The sequence below is a fragment of the Bombina bombina genome, chromosome 6, assembly GCF_027579735.1.
Source record: "Bombina bombina isolate aBomBom1 chromosome 6, aBomBom1.pri, whole genome shotgun sequence".
Lineage (NCBI taxonomy): Eukaryota > Metazoa > Chordata > Amphibia > Anura > Bombinatoridae > Bombina > Bombina bombina.
Genome location: NC_069504.1, coordinates 1,091,261,422 through 1,091,282,936, shown reverse-complemented (window position 1 = coordinate 1,091,282,936; position 21,515 = coordinate 1,091,261,422). Strand labels below are relative to the sequence as shown.

The window sequence follows — 21,515 nt, the reverse complement described above, 5'->3', positions numbered from 1 at the left end:
TCAGTAGGATCTTGTTCCCCAGAAAGTGTGAATATAAAAAGACTGTGCACAATTTGATAATGGAAGTAAATTGGAAAGTGTCTAAAACTGCTGCTCTTGTCTGAATCTTAAAAGTTTATTTTGACTTGCGTGTCCCTTTAAAGTGATGGCAAATTTTAAAGGGACAGTAAACAAGAGAATTTTTGTTGTTTAAAAAAGGTAGATAATCCCTTTATTACCCATTCCCCAATTTTGCATAACCAACACAGTTATAATAATATACTTTTTACCTCTGTGATTACCTTGTATCTATGCCTCTGGAAACTGTCCCCTTATTTCAGTTCTTTTGACAGACTTGCATTTTTAGCCAATCAGTGCTGACTCCTAGGAGCTTCACGTGCCTGAGCTCAATGTTATCTATATGAAACACATGAACTAACGCCCTCTAGTGATGAAAAACTGTCAAAATGCTTTCAGATTAGAGGCAGTCTTCAAGTTCTAAGAAATTAGCACATGAACCTCCTAGATTTAGCTTTCAATTAAGAATACCAAGAGAACAAAGCAAAATTGGTAATAAAAGTAAATTGGAAAGTTGTTTAAAATGACATGCCCTATTTAAATCATGAAAGATTTTTTTTTACTTTACTGTCCCTTTAAGTGTAATGAAAATAGATCTTAAACCTGTGTGGTTATTCATGTAGGGTTTCACAGATGAATCATTTTAGGAGACGCACAAAATCCTGATTTTTATTCCGATGTAGAATTTGCATTATTCCCCCATCTCTTGCCCACTTCAAACCTCTGAATTTTTCTTGAGGTGAGATTTTCACCTCTTATTCAATCACCTTTCTAACCATACGGCTCGAAAGTAAGTTTTTTTTAAAAGGTTTTATACTGGATTTTTAGATCAGTATCTGTGCATATTCTTCCTTATAGTATTGTCTATTACATGCAGTTATATGGAAATTGGTGTATACTGTCACCTTAATGTACTCTGCTTTATAGGTGCATAACCCCCCCCCCCCACACCCCCACCCTTTTAGCCACTTTTTCTAACTCTAAGATCTGCATTTGCTGTTACAATATTAAAGTCTAGTTAGCAGTAAATTTGTGTGCAAGCACTGTGCACTTGCTTGCTTGTGAAAAAGTTTGTGGACAAGAGCGTACTTACCAATCAGCAGCTAAATATGCTCAGAAAATGGCATGGATATGTGTATGAAAAGGTATTGATTTTATAGCATATTTTTAAAGGAGTTAACATTTTAGCTATTTCACCCCATTGTCGGAGCATTTAGATCCAATTTAAAATGCATGAGATCCAGGTTTTATTTCATGATTGCAATAAGAAAGCAAAAGCAAATGTCACATGTCACGCCTGCAAGTATTTAGCAATCAGTCTCCTGGCACAAGACCAAACATAAAAGTAAACAGTTTAAATGTGAGAAAATAACCAGACAATTGTAACCTAGACAATATGAGTGCACACAGGTCTGATAACTTAAAATACATAATACCAGAAAACTAATTGGAATGAGATGTTCAAATAGGAATACTGTCACCACAACATGTTACTGATATTAGTCTCATGTTGTCTTTCTATCCTGGTTTCACTGACAACCATTGTAAGTTTTAAACTTTTGTATTCCCTTAAAGGGGCATTAAACTCTAAATAAATGCTAGATATAACGATGCATTAAAAAAAAAGATTAGTATGAGAATAACATGTAGATTATTTTTTTAAAGTATTATTAGTTTAAATAGGGACAAACTAAGTGTAACGTTTTAGTGTCTATAAAACAATGGGAGCTGCCATGTTGTAACTTAGGATACCTTCTCTGCTGTGGCCGATTAGGGACAGTTATAAATAGGTCACTAGAGTGTGCAGCCAATGGCTGTGTGCAATATAACAGTGTTCTGCACTTCCATTTCTAACAGGAACTGAAAAGCTCACAATTTCAGAATGGAATTACAGGAAAAGGGGACAAAATAAATAATGATAGTATAATGCAGAGTTTTCTTTAGTTACATGATTTATCATTTTATATTACCATCTCAAAGTGTTTAATGTCCCTTAAAGACCTAAACTAGCAGCCTGCAAATGATCATTAACCCCTTAAATGCTAATGATGGCTCAGAGCCGTCACTAGCACTCTCCCACCTTGAGGGAGATCTGGGGGCTCCCACCCGCTCCTACCCCGGCGATCAGGCCTGCATAGTGATAGGCTTCGCCGGGGCTTCACATTATGCGTGGTGACGTCATGCGCAATAACGTGATGACATCACTGCGCAACTTTATTTATACTTAACAATGTTAAGTATAGGAGCAGGGGGCATGCTGCTTTGAAGCCTGTATCTCAGGCATCTAAGCAGCTACAGACCCTCAAGACCTAACATTGGAAAGGTAATCACCCAACCTTTCCAACAGTGTAAGTTGAGGATCTGAAAAAAAAAAAAAAAAAAAGTTAAAAAATGTTTGTTCAAAAAATAAAAAAAAATCTTAGCACCCAGTTGGGAAAGTGTTAAAGCGACAGTCTAGTCAAAAATAAACTTTCATGATTCAGATAGGGCATGCAATTTAAACAACTTTTCAATTTACTTTTATCATTAAATTTGCTTTGTTCTCTCTGTATTCTTTGTTAAAAGCTAAACCTAGGTAGGCTCATATGCTAATTTCTAAACCATTGAAGGCTGCCTCATCTCAGTGCATTTTGACAGTTTTTCACAGATAGACAGCGCTAGTTCAGGTGTGCCACATAGATATCATCGTGTTCACTCCTGTGGAGTTATTTATAAGTCAGCACTGATTGGCTAAAATAACTGAAATAAGGGGGCAGTCTGCAGAGGCTTAGATACAAGGTAATCACAGAGGTAAAAAGTATATTAATATAACCGTGTTGGTTATGCAAAACTGGGGAATGGGTAATAAAGGGATTATCTATATTTTTAAACAATAACATTTCTGGAGTAGACTGTCCCTTTAACTAAAAATTAAACATAATTTATTTTTCTATTGTAAAACAGTTCTCTCATATGTCTCATCATATACTGTTATGCCTTGCAGGTGTCTCTGATTTATCTTGCTAAAAGCTGGCGACTTTGTCACAAAATAAACAATGCACTTATTGCACTGATAGAAAAAGACACATATTCAAAACTAGAAGCAATTGCAAGTTAAAGGATGCTGAAAATAGCACAATTTGATTTACTTCAAAAAATTATTTCAGCGCTGGGTGTTCCTCCTAAATTTGCGGTTCCTTGCGAGTTACTCCATTCCAGACAGCTTCATTACTTTCTATAAGAGGCAGCTCACCACTCGCTCCATTTTTTAGAAAATTTAGTGAGTTGTGCCCATGCAAGGGTTGGTGTGATATTTCACACTATACCCACGTATTGGCCTTTGCTGATGCTCCACATATCAGGTCAGAAGAAGGACCATAATGAGGGTTTGTCAATAAAAATAAGTGAACTGCTTTTATATACCCCCATAAAAACATTAGATTTTTTTTCTTTATTATGTTGACACCCATTCAATGAGAGTCTGGGGTATGTGTTGTCACAGTAGGAGAATCAATATTAAATTGGTGGAACGTTGCCTTTTAGCTTTTTCCCCAGTCAAGAAAATTTCTATCAGGACATTCTTTTATGTGTGTTTTTTTTTTAACCAAGTCATATGGACCATATGTTCAGGTTTCTAAAAATAAATATGGCCTAGAAAAATAACTATATAGCAACTGGCAGGAACACAATTGTAAGATTCCAGGGAGACACATTTTCAAGTAATTTCTTCCAACTATTCCGATATTTGACATCTACAGATTCTGACTATTCAATGCAAGTTCTATTTTTACTCAAAAATAATTTTCCAGGATGAAAAATGATTCTACTCCATACTTTCTTAGGTGGACCTAGCAAGCACAATAGAGTGTTTCACTGCAGGAAATTCTGTTATAGAGGTATTTCTTTACATTTGCACAATTCAAGTCTCTGAAGGCACAATAATTTGTGTGCATTTACAAACTGGATTGGGTGATGCATATAAGGGTATTATTATAAGCTTAAGGGAGCATTCTAGTGTAACAATACATTATTTATGTAGGTCAATAGAGCATTTTATTTGTAAAATTCATTTCTTTTTCTATTTTTTAACCTCTTATGAGGATATAGTTAGTGAGCAGATGAGAAGCAGATATACATATGCATGCCCCAGTTACTGGCTGTATCATCATCTGGATTAGAATGGGAGGTTCCAGGAGGGCATCTCTGACTATGGGGTTGATTCTAGTCTAGTGGATTGTGTTTATTTGCTATTTTTCAGCTCCTGATACATCTTTTTTCAACATTAGACCAATCACAATCCAAATGATAACACAATTTTGTATTGAAAAATAACAGATCGGATATCAGAAAAGTCACCCATACAATCCATGGACAACATTGACATTGGAGATCACAATACTAGTACAAAATTGACATATTGAATTCAAGAGTCAATAACATTTGGTAAATGTCAAACCTGGAATAATTCTACTGTCTTGTGCATGTGGTCTAGATTCATTAAACCTATACCCATGTCTATTGTATAGTCTGCTGGTAGTGGGTGGAATAGATCTGTAGGAAATGAAAATCACTAGCGCAACATCTAAAAATGGTGTTTAGCAATCCCATTCTTACAATCTTCCTTTTTTAATTCATAAGTATTTTCTTGATTTTCTAATGGCAATCGCTTCATTGTGAACTGTTAAAATCCTGTTATAGAAGATGAGATACATTGCAACCAGTTTCTTCTTATGGAAAGTATGTCCCACAGCATTCTTTTTATTTTAAATGACACACACACCAAAATGAATACAAAAAAAAAAAGAAGAAGATTGTTTTCCACTTTTTCAGAAACACTATCCAATCACAAAACACACGCATGGACGCCATTAAAGTGATGGTAAACCCTAGCAAGTGTGAAACAATAGGATTTACCAGTGGAAGACATAAAAGAGACTTTCAGTCATGAAGTATAAAATACTTAATGCTGAAAGTCCCTTTATTTGTGTCAAGCATTCGCCGCACTGAGCTCCCCAGGCAGCCCACGTAACACTTCCTCCTCTTAGCCAATAGCCGTGAGGGCCAGCTGGCTCCATGCCTGATAGCTAGCACGGCGAAGCACGCTATTGGCTAAGAGGTGGAAAAGTCACCTCACAGCACAATAGCCTTCTGCCGTGGCTGCCTGAGGAGCTCAGTGCGGCGAATGCTTCACACAAATAAAGGATCTTTCAGCATGAAGTATTTTATACTTCATGACTGAAAGTCCCCTTTATTTGTTCCACTGGTAAATCCTAGCCTTTTTACAAACGCTAGGATTTACCATCACTTTAACCCCATTAACAAGTTTTGGTTTACAGTGATCGACACCCATTATCGTCTGTTAACTGTAGAAAGTGGGAAAAAGAAGATAGAATGTTGTGTGATATTTTAACCTCGACTATGTTTTATTTGGAAAGATAGTGATCATTTTGATTGAAAAAATAATGTCCAATACCATTTTTAAATTGAACGTAAATTTCATCAATACTGGAATAGATCCCCTTTAAAGGTGTTAAACAAATAATAAAAAATTAGATTTGTTTAAGGAAAATATTATGCTCTAATGAAATAGAGCATTTTATTTTTATACTAGAATAGCCCTTTAATGTTTATTAACTTAATCAGACTCTACCATTTGTCAAAACTAGATGAGGGCTCTGTCTAAAATATATTTAATAATTTTCTCCTTTAGGGTGTAAGTGCTCACAAAAATGAACCTTAAATCATTTTACTTACATTGTCATGTTGCCAGTTTTGACTGCACCCTTGTATAGCGCTGCAAAAAATGTTGCCGCTTAACAACGTAGTTGTATTTAAATATTTATTTTGAAACTAGCAGCTAGCGCTCATAACACATTAGATGACAATATTATGAATTTCTCACTTATTTTTCTGCTCATAATCAGATCTGTTGTGATATCTAAGCAAATACCTGAGCTCTGTTGAAATCCTTTGTAGAATAACACACATCTCGTTTTGCTTTTTCTTCCATCATTTGCAGTTCCACTGCCTTTTGGTCAAGTTTAATACTCATCTTGTCATACATAGTATCTAGATCACATAAATCAAGATATATTTCATTTATAGGAATGCATTCGTGGTCCACAAAACAACACATTCTCTATATTACATAAACAATGTGGTTTGAGGAAAATTATATTTTAGCTAACCGCTTAAGCATAATACTAGGTGGTTACTTTTTACACACTTCTTTTTGAAATTTACACTTATGCTCATTTGACTCAGATGGTTTATTTGGAAAATTACAGTGATTAAACTCATAGGCTTGGCTACTGAGAGCGACAGTTGTATAACTGTTGAAGAACGGTCGTTACCAGCATTGGGTCATGCGCCATCATACTAAAGCTGCTCAGAAGTTGTAAGACACCTCCCAAATAATACTGATGTCAGTTTTCTTTTCTATGGAGCTGCTATCACATAGGTATAACAGTATCCTGTGACTGATGCTACTATCTGCAGCAAACAACATATTTGCAACTGGCTCCTCTTTTTACAACACCTGAAAGTAGCTGTAGAACTCTGGTGAAGAGGGTTAATTATATAGGTTAAATTATGGGGGTGGTTGTAGTTGGGTTCAATTGCAGCTAGAGTCAACCTTTTTGTGGGAGTACAGTAATTAACTTGACCTGGGGGTGTAAGCAAGGTTAAGCTGTTAACTTAGTGTTGACTTGCTTTTAGGACTAAGAGAAGTATTTGAGTCATCTTTAGGGTTAAGGGAAACATTTACTTGTGCTGGGGGATAAGTACATCTTGGAGAGGGTTAAGTGTGGGGGGGGGCATTCAGTTTATTTTCAGTGTAAAGGGGTTACAGTTACATTTTATATGTACAGTTATGTAATATAGGTGCAAGGTTTGTAGCACCTAGGAGGCCATTATGTGAAAGCAGTATCACTACTTTGTGGTGTAACAAAGATGATAATGTCCACAGCACTCCAAATGACAAATTTCTTTTATTTCAGGACACAATAAAACCGCGACGTTTCGGGATTAATTTCCCTTAATCATGCATGGGTTAATACTGTGATGTGTAAGCTTTTATACCTTATGTATTGGCGCCAAATGGCAATTTTTCATCACTTAATGTCTCTCTGATACCATCTAGTGGTGACCACATGTATAACTATACAACATTAAAAACAAATATATTAAAAACAAAGAAAGAGTTACAAAGTTGTTACACTATTGGTACTAAATAATGCTACATGTATCAAGCATAGTGTGTATATACATATTGAATATCTTATTTGAAATTTATCTCAATTCTAATATTTTACTTTATTACAGGTATACAGACATATCCAACTCTTTATTTAACCCCTTAGGGATCATGGTTTCCAATTTATGTATCCACCAAGATTCTCTTTGTTTGAGAACTTTCTCCCTGTCCTGTCCATTTCTCTGTGTTTTTACATGATCTATGACTTGCCACCTCATCTGGCTAATATTATGCCCTTTTGTAATAAAGTGACTAGACACTGGTGCTTCAGTATTGCCACAACGTATATTAGAGCGATGTTGGCTCATTCTGTCTTTCACCTTGCGAGTGGTCTCGCCAATATAGAACAAAGAACATGGGCATTTAATAAGGTATACCCCGTGAGTGGTATCACATGTATAGTAGCCATTGATTTCATATTTTGTACCTTTATATGGGTGGTGAAAAAATGTTCCTTTTATTATGGAACTGCAACTCATACAGTTAAGACAGGGATATGAGCCATAGTTTTTCTTGGTAATACAGGACTGTACACTAATTTTACTAGGGCCCACATCGGATTTAACCAAGTGGTCCCTCAAATTTTTTACTCTCCTGTGAGCTATGAGTGGGGGGTTTTTAAATAAGGATACTTTCTCATTGCAGTCCCTCAGCACATGCCAATGTTTACATATACTTTTTTTTTTTTTTTTTTTTTTATTTAATTAACTTGACCTGGGGGTGTAAGCAAGGTTAAGCTGTTAACTTAGTGTTGACTTGCTTTTAGGACTAAGAAGTATTTGAGTCATCTTTAGGGTTAAGGGAAACATTTACTTGTGCTGGGGGATAAGTACATCTTGGAGAGGGTTAAGTGTGGGGGGGGCATTCAGTTTATTTTCAGTGTAAAGGGGTTACAGTTACATTTTATATGTACAGTTATGTAATATAGGTGCAAGGTTTGTAGCACCTAGGAGGCCATTATGTGAAAGCAGTATCACTACTTTGTGGTGTAGTGACTCCATTTTAGCGATCTGCATAGTATCAAGGTCATCATGTGTAAAGGAAATCTTGTTTCACAATAAAAAACTGATCATTTCATTTTTAAACTAGGGTGTCAATTTAAGCCTAAGTTTTTTTTATACATGATTATGGCCAGTCTTTACTTTTAAGACAAACATTATTATTATAATAATCTTTGTAGAGATCCAACAGATTTCTCAGCACTAATATAACAAACAATCAGCTAGATTACGAGTTATGCGCGCTATAGGGAAATTATCAAACGCAAAAAAGTTGCGTTATTTAACCCTCTATTGCGCAGCCATTACAAGTTTACAAACAGGTGAGCTTTTTTTTTTAGTTTAGGGTTTGGGCTTTTCATAAAAGAGCTAAATGCCCTTTTTAGGGCAATGCAAAAGAGCTAAATGCCCTTACAGGCAATGCCCATACAAATGCCCTTTTCAGGGCAATGGTTAGCTTAGGTTTTTTTAGATAGTTTTTTTTAATTTGTGGGTTTGGGGGGTGGGTTTTTTTTTCAGGTAAAAGAGCTGTTTAACTTAGGGCAATGCCCTACAAAAGGCCTTTTTAAGGGCTATTGGTAATTTATTCTAGATTAGGTTTTTTATTTTGGGGTGTTTTTTTTTTTTTTTTTTTAAAGGGTATTAGAATAGTAATAATTTTTATTATTTTTGATAATTTGTTTGTTATTTTGTGTAATTTATTTTTTTCGTTTTGGGGTGGGTTTTTATTTTTATATTAGGGCTTGAGCATTTCATAAAAGAGCTGAATGCCCTTTTAAGGGCAGGTAAAAGAGCTAAATGCCCTTTTAAGGGCAATGCCCATACAAATGCCCTTTTCAGGGCAATGGGTAGATTAGGTTTAACTTTATTTTGTGACTTTGGGGGTTTGTATACTGTTAGGGGGTGTTTGTTTTGTTTTGTAGCAAAAGAGCTGTTAACTTTAGGGCAATGCCCTACAAAAGGCAATTTTAAGGGCCCACAAAAAAGGCCCTTTTAAGGGCCCTTGGTAGTTTATTTTAGATTAGGCTTTTTTATTTTGGGGTGTTTTTTTAAAAAAAATGTAAAAGGGTATTAGAATAGGAATAATTTTTATTATTTTGTATAATTTTGTTTGTTATTTTTTGTAATGGTAGGTTTTTTTATTTTTTTTATTTTTAGTGTTTTTTATTTTTTGTAATGGTAGGCTTTTTATTTTTGTAATGTTAGGTTTTAGTGTAAGGCAGCTTAGGTTTTATTTCACAGGTAAGTTTGTATTTATTTCAACTAGGTAGTTATTAAATAGTTAATAACTATTTACTAACTAGTCTACCTAGTTAAAATTAATACAAACTTACCTGTGAAATAAAAATAAAACCTAAGCTAGCTACTATTAGTTATATTGTAGCTAACTTAAGTTTTATTTCACAGGTAAGTATGTATTTAGTTTTAAATAGTTATTATTTAGTTAATAATTGTAAGTTTAATTTAGCTCTATTTTAATTATGTTAAAGTTAGGAGGTGTTAGGGTTGCGTTAGGTTTAGGGGTTACTAGTTTAAATTAGTTTATCGAGATGTGGGGGCTTTCAGTTTAGGGGCTAATAGGTTTATTTTGTATATTTATTATAGTGTCGGCGGAATTAGGGGTTAATAACTTTAGTATAGTGGGGGCGATGTGGGCGGACGGCAGATTAATGGTTAATAATATTCAACTAGTGTTTGCGATGCGGGAGGGCGGCAGTTTAAGGGTTAATAACTTTAGTATAGTGGTGGCGAGCGATGGAATAGGTGTTAATAATTTTTAATAGTGGCGGCGATGTCGGGAGCTGCAGATTAGGGGTTAATAACTTTAAAATAGTGTTTTGCGATGCGGGAGGGCCTCGGTTTAGGGGTTAATAGGTAGTTTATGGGTGTTAGTGTACTTTGTGACAGTTTAGTTATGAGTTTTATGTAACAGTTTTGTAGCATAAAACTCATAACTACTGCTGTCAGATTGCGAAACAGATATTGTCAGTATAGGCTGCACCCCAAGCTTTTTAGCCTCACTGCAAAACTCGAAATAGCTGCGCTATGGAAGTCCCATGAAAAAACGTCATTTTTACGTGTGCGGGACTGACATTGAGTTACAGCTTGCGGTACAGCTATACCGACAAGACCTGTAATGGCTGCAGTGCTGTTTAACACTGAAATGGCCATTTTTTCAGCGTTAAAACACGAACGCAAAACTCGTAATCTAGGTGAATATTTGTAAGCTCTATACAAGTAACAAAGTAAAAATATATTGTAATGTTTAAAGTTCTTAAAAAGCAAAAAAAAATTTTTTTGAATATGTTGTGTTGTGTTAATTTAAATATAAATAGGCAAACAATACCTGCAAACTTTTTGTCCTCCAATGCTTTTGCCCATTCTTGCTGCTGCTGCAGGGACCATTCTCGCAACTGCTCCTGTTGTTCTTTTTTTCGATTTAGTTTATTTAAATCTTCTCCCATCAGTCGCTGAACACCAGAAATACTGCATCGCTTATCGTCATCAGATATACGTGGAGGCAGATCTTTCTTTAATGCATTTGGGTCATACAGATCATATTCTCGACGATCCTCCTTCTTTTGAAAGCACAATCGGAAGTCATTGGTGGCTTTGTTCAGGTTTCTGATATCTTCCTTTTGTCTTTCATCCAGCAAGCAGACAATTTTGTCATGTTGTAGCCTCTGTGTATCTTAAAGGGACTTACAAGTTAAAAATAATATCATTGTAATCCATGTATATATGTATTTTGTAAAAGTACATAAAAAGTGCGAAAGGATTACATACTACGGGCAATATTTATAACATGTATATCTTATAAATAAAATTTAGAAAATGTAATTGTACAGTTCAAAGTCTATGTACCTAAAAGCAATTGTTGCCCCCTTACCTGCTGAGCTATTTTTACACACACACAGTTTTTAAATACTGTGCACATTTAAGCCCATTTGTAGGTAATTTTTCAGTGAGAAATCCACATTATATGTATACTCTTTCTTTCAGCAGACTCAAAGAATACCATTATTTTATAAGTATGTTATGACATGTGAGAAGTCTACAACAAACAATGTGAAAAATGTAATTGGGTCAGCAGCAGTTTCCAATTGGAACCAGCAGTAACCCCTCTGCCGGGGTTATACCCATAGAGTTGTATGATCGCTAGTTATAAGTCAGGGCGGAACCTCCTTTAACTAATCTCAGGCACATCTCATGTTGCTACTTTGCTAGGCACCTTGGGGGACAGGTGCAGAGAATGCATTAAAACTCCTCATAGGCTTTTCCACTAGGGTTGCACCATTCTCCTATACTACTTCATGGCTGTCATAATAATATTTACAATTACTTTTTTATTTATTTTTAATAATATTTTTATTGAGGTTTGAAAGTTGAAGTACATACAAAAAATAAAATACAAAAAGCTCTGGTCTTATACACTTACAAGTAATTAGACTTACAGTACATACATCTCAAAATGCTAAGATACATGGAAATTTAGAAATATACAGTATATTTGGATACCATATTGGGCAATAAACCTCTTTTTTTTGGGGGGGGGGTTCGTAACATAAAGAAGATATAAACATATAGTACCCCTATTTACAAGTGATAAATGTTGTAGGTAGGATATCCACTGTTGATCAATAATGGCCTCTCTTGGGACAATTCCTGCAGTAGTTCACTAGCACTACAATACTGAGCAGTCAAATGATCTAGGGCCACTCTTGGACCCTCTATGTGTAATATGAAAAAACTAAATTTATGTTTACCCGATAAATGTATTTATTAATTTCTGGATATGGTGAGTTCACGGCTTAAGTAACTACTGTTGGGAATATCACTCCTGGCCAGCAGGAGGAGGTAAGGAGCACCACAGTTAAACTGCTAAGTATCACTCTCTTACCCACAACCCTCAGTCATTCAATCGAAGGGAAATGGAGAAAAAGGAGTAACACAAGGTGTAGAGGTGCCTGAGGTTATAGTCAAAAGAACAACTGTCTTAAAAAAAAAAGTGTGGGGCCATGGACTTACCATTTCCGGAAATAAATAAATGTATCAGGTAAGCATAAATTTTCTTTTTCTTTCCTAAGATATGGTGAGTCCACGGCTTTAGTAATTACTGTTGGGAACCAACACCCAAGCTAGAGGACACAATAAATAGGTAGGGACAAGACAAGCAGTCCTAAACAGAAGGTACCACCGCTAGAAGAACCTTTCTCCCAAAAAAGCCCCAGCCGAGGCAAAAGTATCAAATTTGGAAAAAGTATGTAGAGAAGACCAAGTTGCAGCCTTGCAAATTTGTTCCACAGAAGCTTCGTTTTTGAAAGCCCAAGAAGAGGAAGAATGAGCCGTAATTCTTTCAGGAGGCTGCTGTCCAGCAGTCTCATAAGCCAAACGAATTATACTTCGTAACCAAAAAGAAAGAGTAGTAGCAGTAGCTTTCTGACCTTTACATTTCCCAGAGAAACAGACAAAGGGGGCAGAGGACTGGCGAAAATCCTTAGTTGCCTTTAAGTAGAATTTAAGAGTACGTACATCCAAATTGTGTAACAAACGTTCTTTGGAAGAAGAAGGATTAGGATACAGAGAGGGAACAACAATCTCCTGATTGATATTTCTATTAGAAACAACCTTAGGAAGGAAACCTAACTTAGTATGATAAACTACCTTATCGGCATGAAAAATAAGATAGGGGGAATCGCACTGCAGAGCTGAGATTTCCGAGACTCTTCGAGCAGAAGAGATAGCAACAAGAAACAAAACCTTCCAAGATAACAACTTAATGTCTATGGAATGCAACCTTTAAACGGAGCCAGCTGTAAAAGATTGCACATCTGGCACATCTGCCAAACGTTTCTGTAATAAAACTGATAAAGCAAAAATCAGACCCTTCAGGGTACTGACCAGTGTTAATTTCAATTTAGTCTTAGTTTTAGTCTTTTGACTAAAATGCCATTTTAGTTTTAGTTGTATTTTAGTCATCTGAATTGTTTTAGTTTTAGTTGACTAAATCTTCAGTAGATATTAGTCGACTAAATCTCCAGTAGATTTTAGTCGACTAAAATCTAAGGGGTTTAGTTAAAGTGTAATGTATTATGTCAGCATTTCTCAATAATTTCCAAACTCATTATATAATCCAGGAGTAAACATAACACCTGTTATTATTTATTGTATTAAGGTTTAAACATGCAGTACAGAAAGATTTATAAACTGTTAATTTTGATTTAGTTTTAATCATAGTCTTTTGACTAAAATGCCATTTTGATTTAGTTTTAGTCATAGTCTTTTGACTAAACTGCCATTTTAGTTTTAGTTGTATTTTAGTCATCAGAATTTCTTTAGTTTTATGCTCATTTTAGTCAAGTTTTAGTCGACGAAATTAACACTGGTACTGACTGACAATCCCTTCTCCAGGCCTTCCTGAAGAAAAGATAAAATTCAAGAAATTCTAATTCTACTCCAAGAGTAGCCCTTGGATTCACATTAATAAAGATATTTACACCATATCTTATAGTAAATCTTTCTAGTAACATTCTAGTTATTATGTATTGTATTAAGGTTTAAACATGCAGTACAGACAGATTTAGAAACTGTTAATTTTGATTTAGTTTTAATCATAGTCTTTTGACTAAAATGCCATTTTGATTTAGTTTTAGTCATAGTCTTTTGACTAAACTGCCATTTTAGTTTTAGTTGTATTTTAGTCATCAGAATTTCTTTAGTTTTATGCTCATTTTAGTCAAGTTTTAGTCGACGAAATTAACACTGGTACTGACTGACAATCCCTTCTCCAGGCCTTCCTGAAGAAAAGATAAAATTCAAGAAATTCTAATTCTACTCCAAGAGTAGCCCTTGGATTCACATTAATAAAGATATTTACGCCATATCTTATAGTAAATCTTTCTAGTAACAGGCTTGCGAGCCTGAATCATGGTCTCAATGACCGACTCAGAAAAACCACGCTTAGACAGAATTAAGCGTTCCAAGCAGTCAGCTTCAGAGAAACGAGATTTGGATGAAGGAAGGGACCTTGAATCAGGAGGTCCTTCCTCAGAGGTAGTCTCCAAGGTAGGAGAGATGACATCTCCACTATATCTGCAAACCAGATCCTGCGAGGCCACGCAGGGGCTATTAGAATCACTGACGCCCTCTCTTGTTTGATATGAGCAATGACTCGTGAAAGGAGAGCAAACGGAGGAAACAGGTATGCCAACCTGAAAACCCAAGAAACCGCCAGAGCATCTATCAGAACGGCCTGTGGATCTCTTGACCTTGAACCGTACCGGGACGCCATCAGATCTAACTCCAGCATCCCCCATTTGAGGAATAAGCTGAAAAACACCTCTGGATGGAGTTCCCACTCCCCGGGATGAAAAGTCTGTCTGCTCAGAAAATGTGCTTCCTAGTTGTCTACTTCTGGAATGTGGATGGCAGATAGACAGCAATTGTGGGTCTCTGCCCACTGAAGAATCAGAGTAACCTCCTTCATGGATAAGGAACTCCGAGTTCCTCCCTGGTGATTGATGTAAGCCACAGAGGTTATGTTGTCTGACTGGAACCTGATAAACTGGGCTGAGGACAAATGAGGCCAAGCCAATAAAGCATTGTAAATCACCCTCAACTCCAAGATGTTGATGGGAAGAGCAGACTCCACCTGAGTCCAAAGGCCCTAAGCTTTTAACAGGTTCCAGACTGCTCCCCAGCCCAGCAGGCTGGCGTCCTTGTTCATGATCACCCAGGAAGGTCTCCAAAAGCATGTGCTCTGAGACAGATGTTCCCGAGAATTCCACCACAGGGGAGAGTCTATTGACGACTGACCTAACTCTATTCTCTGGATAGATCCGCATGGTCGGCATTCCATTGTCTAAGCATGCACAACTGGAGAGCTCTCAAATGGAATCGAGCAAAAGGAATGATGTTCATGGAAGCCACCATCAGACCGATTACCTCCATAAATTGAGCTATTGGTATTATGTTGATTAGTTGTTGCAGCTCTATAAAATACTTTGCAGTTTATATCTTATATAAAATTTTCTTTTTGGTATGCTTTGTTGAAGAGCATACCAAGGTAGTCTCAGGAGTCTGCATGTGTCTTGAGCAATATATGGCAGCAGTAAATTTTAAAATAGAAGTAAAATGGAAAGATCTTTAAAATAATATGCTCTGTCTGGATCATGAGAGTTTGTTTTTAACTTTAATGACTCTTTAAAACAAATAACACCAAAACTAGATATATACTGCATCAATATCAGGAAAAAAATAATGAATAGTAATAATTACTATATAATGTGTTTTTACTATAGTTAATTAAACATGCTAGTTTGTGTTGAACTCAGAGTTATAGCAGATAAAGGAACATTACAGTGTCCATGAACATGTCGTAAGTGGTAAGCCAATCAGCAGAGGTAATCACATAACCTAGCTGCATGACTGCCGCTGCTGACTGACTCATTGGCAGTGTCCTCTCAGGATCAGCAGTTCTCTGCAGCTCCATTGCAATACTTTAAAGGGACATTAAACCCAAATGTTTTCTTTCATGATTTAGAAAGAGCATGCCATTTTATACAACTTTCCAATTTACTTCTAATATCTAATGTGCTTCATTCTCTTGATATCCTTTGTTGAAAAGCATATCTAAATAGGCTCAGAAGTTGCTGCACATAGATGCCTCATGTGATTGGCTCACCCCTGTGCATTGCTATTTCTTCAACAAAGGATATCTAAAGAATGAAGCAAATTAGATAATAGAAGTAAATTGGAAAGTTGTTTAAAATTGTATGCGCTGTCTAAATCATGAAAGAAAAATGTGGTGTTTAATGTCCCTTTAACTATTTGTTTTTATGTTATTTGCACTGTAAACGGCCCTTTAATGTCTTGGGGTAAATGCTTCCATTTTGTCATATCACTCTACTTCATGATTTGGTGCTTCATTTTTTTTTCTCCATCCGTGGATGGCTCAAATGGTTAACTGGTCAATCGCTGTACTCAAGTCTGGTAAAATATATACCTGGTAACAATGACAACTACTATTTATCAGCTAACACTATCCAATCACGTGGGCTGAAGGGAGGGAAATGGAATGGAATGTTGCATTGTAACCCTGTTTTAGCTCATGAAACCGAGACCATGCCCAGCCCTGCAGGGTGAAGCAGTGGGAGGGACTGTGGTACAGAGCTTCGGATTGCTTTCAAATAAATAATAATAAAATGTTAATTTAGAGTGTGAAAACTTAGATAGATAATAGTTTAAGATTTTATTACAAAAATAATGGCAGGTATTCTATAAAATATTATTTTAATAGGGACCTGAAAAATAACTTATTAACTTGACTTCCTATTGACTTACATTATATAAGTATGAGTATTGAACATATATTTTTTATCTATATGTGTGTATCTATCTATATTATGCACTTTGATTAATATCAGAATTACTTACCATATGCTTCTTGTCTTTTATTTTCAATTTCCTGCTGAATCTTGTTATCATGAACTTGAGCATCCAATGCTTGCTTGTCAACCTGATAAACGATAAATAAATCACTAAAATGATAAACCACCTTCTTACCTAAATATTTATTTGGAGACTAAACATTAGATATGTGCATATGGATACTTCATTAGTATCTGGTGCAGAATAAGACAGCCGCTCTCGTCATTCTGCACTTTTTTCGGAGTCAGATTTCTCCTTGTGAAAGTTCAACACACTGAGATTTGGATTTGCACAGGTCTTAGTGCATTGCACTTTCACAAGAAGAAATCTGTCTCCGAATAAAGAGCTGAATGCCACGAGAAGCCACCTTCTTCCGCATTGAGATAAAAAGTATTTGAATGCACATATTTACTAAAATCATCACTGACCAAACATTAGAAAGATATTCAAGGATTTTAAACCTAACTTCTAAAGAATAATTTTTAAAGTTTATATCGTTAGTTGCTAACAATGGAGTAGATTCAAAGACACTTGGTATGCTACTGAGATTGGGTTAAAAATTCATTAACTCTCACTACACCTGTCTTTTTATAAACAATCACCAGTGGGTGTATCTTCCATTAACATATATAGTGGAGTTAAATGGCCCAATATATGATGTCTTGTACAGGAAACATAAACTGCTAGAAATGTGAAAAAACAATAAACACAAGCACTATACTTTGGAAACACTTTTGTAAAATCTGCAATCTGTAAATGTGTGTAATTGTTAACCCCTTACCCCAATATGATGTAGAAACCCGTTTTTCTGTGTGTAATTGTTTGTTAAATGTTTTTCTTTCCTAAGATATGAAGAGTCCATGACATCATTCAATTACTAGTGGGAATATCACTCCTGGCCAGCAGAAGAAGGCAAAGAGCACCACAGCAAAGCTGTTAAGTGTCACTCCCCTACCCATAATCCCCAGTCATTCTCTTTGCCTCTTTCAATGGAGTAGGTGAAGTTTGGTGTCTGAAGAAATGAATTTCTTTTTTGGGTACTTTTCCCTGCAAGCAAGGATTTTGGTTTAGCTGAGTCCACATCAATCTCTTCAGTAGAGTAGTGGTGGCTTTTAAGCAGTTAGGAAGTTGTGGGGTAGTCCTTGCTTTGTTTCCTAACACATTGCTGCCCATGGTATAGAAAGCCAGAGTTAGTCACTCTGTTCTTTCTTTTTCTACAGGTCTCTGTAAGGAGTATGTGTCCTTTCACGCCTTGTGAGCTGTCTTCCTGCCGGACAGCTAGACTGCAGGTAAGTGCTTTTTTCTTCTAGGCCTTGGAGACTTGCACTTCAGAAGAACATGTAATATGCAGTAGATGGGGAGATTTTTTAAAAATCCTTTATACAGGATTTTCTTTGGCAGTGGGCATGCACATTATGTATGTTGAGACTAGGAGGCCTATTTAACAACTGTCTGTCGGACCTGATCCAACAGTGCAGATCAGGTCCGGCAGACATCGTTGAATGCGGAGAGAAATACGCTCACCGCATTCAGCATTGCACCAGCAGCTCTTGTGAGCTGCTGGTGCAACACCGCCCCCTGCAGATTCGCGGCCAATCGGCCGCTAGCAGGGGGTGTCAATCAACCCGATCGGGTTGAATTGTGGCGATCTCTGTCCACCTCCTCAGAGCAGGCGGACAGGTTATGGAGCAGCGGTCTTTAGACCGCTGCTTCATAACTGGTGTTTCTGGCGAGCCTTCAGGCTCGCCAGAAACACAGGGCTTGATAGATATGCCCCTAGGGGTTAATCTTCCCTTTATTGGGACGTTTTTCCTCTTTGGGCTAATTTTGTTGAAATACTTTATTAGTATGTGTGTGGCTTATGTTTTATACAGGGATATACAGTATGTATAAACCTAACATTTGGTTTTCTTTGCTTGCTTAGCTAGAACAGGCTAACTAACAATCTGCTTGAGTTTGAAACCAGCTGCAGCTACTTGCATCTTATGTTGTAGGCAGAGGGAAACGCACGCATTTTACTTGCTGCGTAGTTTCCTCTCTCTGCCGGTCATGTGACTTCTCTCTGCTGTTGGATATTCACGGAGCGGAGTCATTGAATTTCAATTTTCTCATTGTCGATCTACTATACGATCATTTTAAAGACTTCTGGCAGCCAAATGGTGGTATTAAAAATTCTTAAAGTGACAGTGTATTTAAAAAATTTCTACACTTTGGGGAATTTTTTATTTAGTATTATGGACATGGACCAAGACTCTGTGTTTTTTGACAAATGTTTGTTATGCCTAGAGGCACAAATTGTTTTGCCTATGCAATTCTTTGCTGCATGCTTAGCTAGAACACTTCAATTTAAAGATACATTTTTGCCCTCTGAGCCCAATGTTTCTCAGGATGAAGCTGTTCAGGAAATGCCACAGCTTTCTCCTCAAACGTCCCAATCCTCTATGGCGTCACATACAGTGCCCTGCAGTTCCTCTCAGCCTCCTGGAGGCGTTTATTTGCCTGCAAAATTTTCTGCACAGGTATCTTCTGCGGTATCTGCGGCATTATCTGCTTTTCCTATGCTGGACATTCAGATAGTAAGGTTTCTGTTCCACCTACTGCTACGCAGGTTGCCCTCCCCCATAAGTCTGATTAAGAGGATACGCCGGTAGCCTCTGAGGGTGAAATCTCAGATTCGGACAGTATTATTCATTCATCTGATACTGAAGAAGTAAACTTAAGATTTAAGCTTAAACACCTTCGTTTACTGTTAAAGGAGGTATTGGCTACTTTGGATGACTCCAATACTTCTGTCGTTGTCAACCCTAAGAAGTCTAGTAAACTTAATAAATACTATGATGTTCCTTCCTCTGGAAGTTTTTCCTGTCCCAGACCGTGTGACGGATATTATTTCACAGGAATGGGAGAAGCCAGGGATTCCTTACTCCCTGTCTCCCGTATTTAAAAAGATTATTTATTTATTTATTATCGGTTATTTGTAGAGCGCCAACAGATTCCGCAGCGCTATAAACAAAGGCGGAGTACAACAACAAAAGATGTTTCCTGTTGCTGACTCCATTAAAGATTCTTGGCGCACGGTGTCTAAAGTAGAAGGGGCTATGATCCCTATAGAGGATAGCTGCTCCTTTAAGAAACCCATGGACAAAAAGCTGGAAGCTTATTTGAAGAGGATGTATGTTCATCAAGGTCTTCAATGGCAACCTGCAGTTTGTATTGCCACAGTAGCAAGTGCGGCATCTTATTGGTGTGACGTCTTGTCTGAATACATTTTAGTAGAGACTCGGTTGGAGGAGATACAAGATAGGATTAAGGATCTCAAACTAGCCAATTCCTTTATTTCTAATGCTAACATGCAAGTTATTAGACTGGGAGCCAAGATGTCTGGCTTCACTGTCCTAGCCCGCAGGGCATTGTGGCTAAAATCTTGGTCAGCTGATGTTACCTCTAAGTCCAAGCTTATGGCGCTTCCCAACAAGGGAAAGACCTTGTTCGGACCTGGTCTGGCAGAAATAATTTCTGATATTACGGGTGGAAAAGGGTCTTTTCTACCGCAAGACAAGAAGAACAGACTCAAAGGACGTCAAAGTAATTTTTGTTTCTTTCGTAACTTCAAAAGGTCAAGTCTTCCTCTCCCTCTTCCAAGCAGGAGCAGTCCAAGTCTTCTTGGAAGCACAATCAGTCTTGGAATAAGGGCAAGCAATCAAAGAAACCCTCAGCATGAAGGGTCGGTCCCCGGTCCGGATCAAGTGGGGGGCAGACTTTCCCTGTTTTGTCAAGCGTGGAGACGAGATGTCCCAGATCCTTGGGCTGTTGACATAGTATCTCAGGGTTAAAAAATAGAATTCAAAACTTTCCCTCCCAGTTTCAGATTCCACCTCTCAAGATTATCTGCAGACAAGGTAAAAAGAGAGACATTCTTGAACTGTGTTCAGGACCTTTCCTCCCTGGGAGTGATTGTTCCAGTTCCAGTAAGGGAACAGGGTCTAGGATTCTATTCAAATCGGTTCGTGGTTCCCCCCCAAAAAAGAGGGAAATTTTCGACCCATTTTAGACCTAAAGTGCCTCAAAACAAGTTTCTCAGGGTACCGTCCTTCAAAATGGAAACCATTTGTTCCATTCTTCCTTTGGTCCAAGAGGGTCAGTTCATGACGACCATAGACATTAAGGACGCGTATCTTCATGTTTCCATCCACAGGGATCATCACAAATTCCTGAGATTCGCCTTTCTAGATAAACACTTTCAGTTTGTGGCTCTTCCGTTTGGCCTTGCCACAGCTCCCAGAATTTTCTCAAAGGTTCTGGGGGCTCTCTTGGCAGTGATCAGGTCTCTGGAGATTGCAGTGGCGCCATACCTGGACGTCATATTTGTTAAGGCGCCATCTTTTCAACAAGCAAACTCTCATACAGAGATCTTGTTGCATTTTCTACGTTCCCACGGTTGGAAAGTGAATCTGGAAAAGAGTTCCCTTGTTCCAGCTACAAGGGTGGTTCTCTTAATGACCATAATAGATTCCCTATCTATGAAAATGTTTCTGATGGAGGTCAGAAAATACAAAAATTCTCTCCTCTTGCCTCTCTCTTCAGTCTACTGTTCGGCCATCAGTGGCTCAATGTATAGAGGTAATTGGTCTGATGGTCGCTTCCATGAACATCATTCCCTTTGCTCGATTCCATTTGAGAGCTCTGCAATTATGCATGCTCAGACAATGGAACGGAGTCCATTCAGATCTGTCTCAGAGGATAGATCTAGACCAGTCAACAGGAGACTCTCTCCCGTGGTGGCTTTCTCAGGACCA

The 21,515-nt window shown here is 37.2% G+C and overlaps 1 protein-coding gene across 1 annotated transcript in view; it reads right to left on the bottom strand.

Moving 5' to 3' along the window:
• RIBC2 (RIB43A domain with coiled-coils 2) overlaps positions 1–21,515 on the bottom strand; it is a 57,615-nt gene that overhangs the window by 21,015 nt on the left and 15,085 nt on the right. The window contains exons 2-4 of the mRNA XM_053716253.1: positions 16,726–16,807; positions 10,637–10,981; positions 5,987–6,105 (exon numbers count right to left, since the gene is read on the bottom strand). Coding sequence (XP_053572228.1) covers positions 5,987–6,105; positions 10,637–10,981; positions 16,726–16,807 — 546 coding nt within the window. The remainder of the gene's footprint in view (positions 1–5,986; positions 6,106–10,636; positions 10,982–16,725; positions 16,808–21,515) is intronic.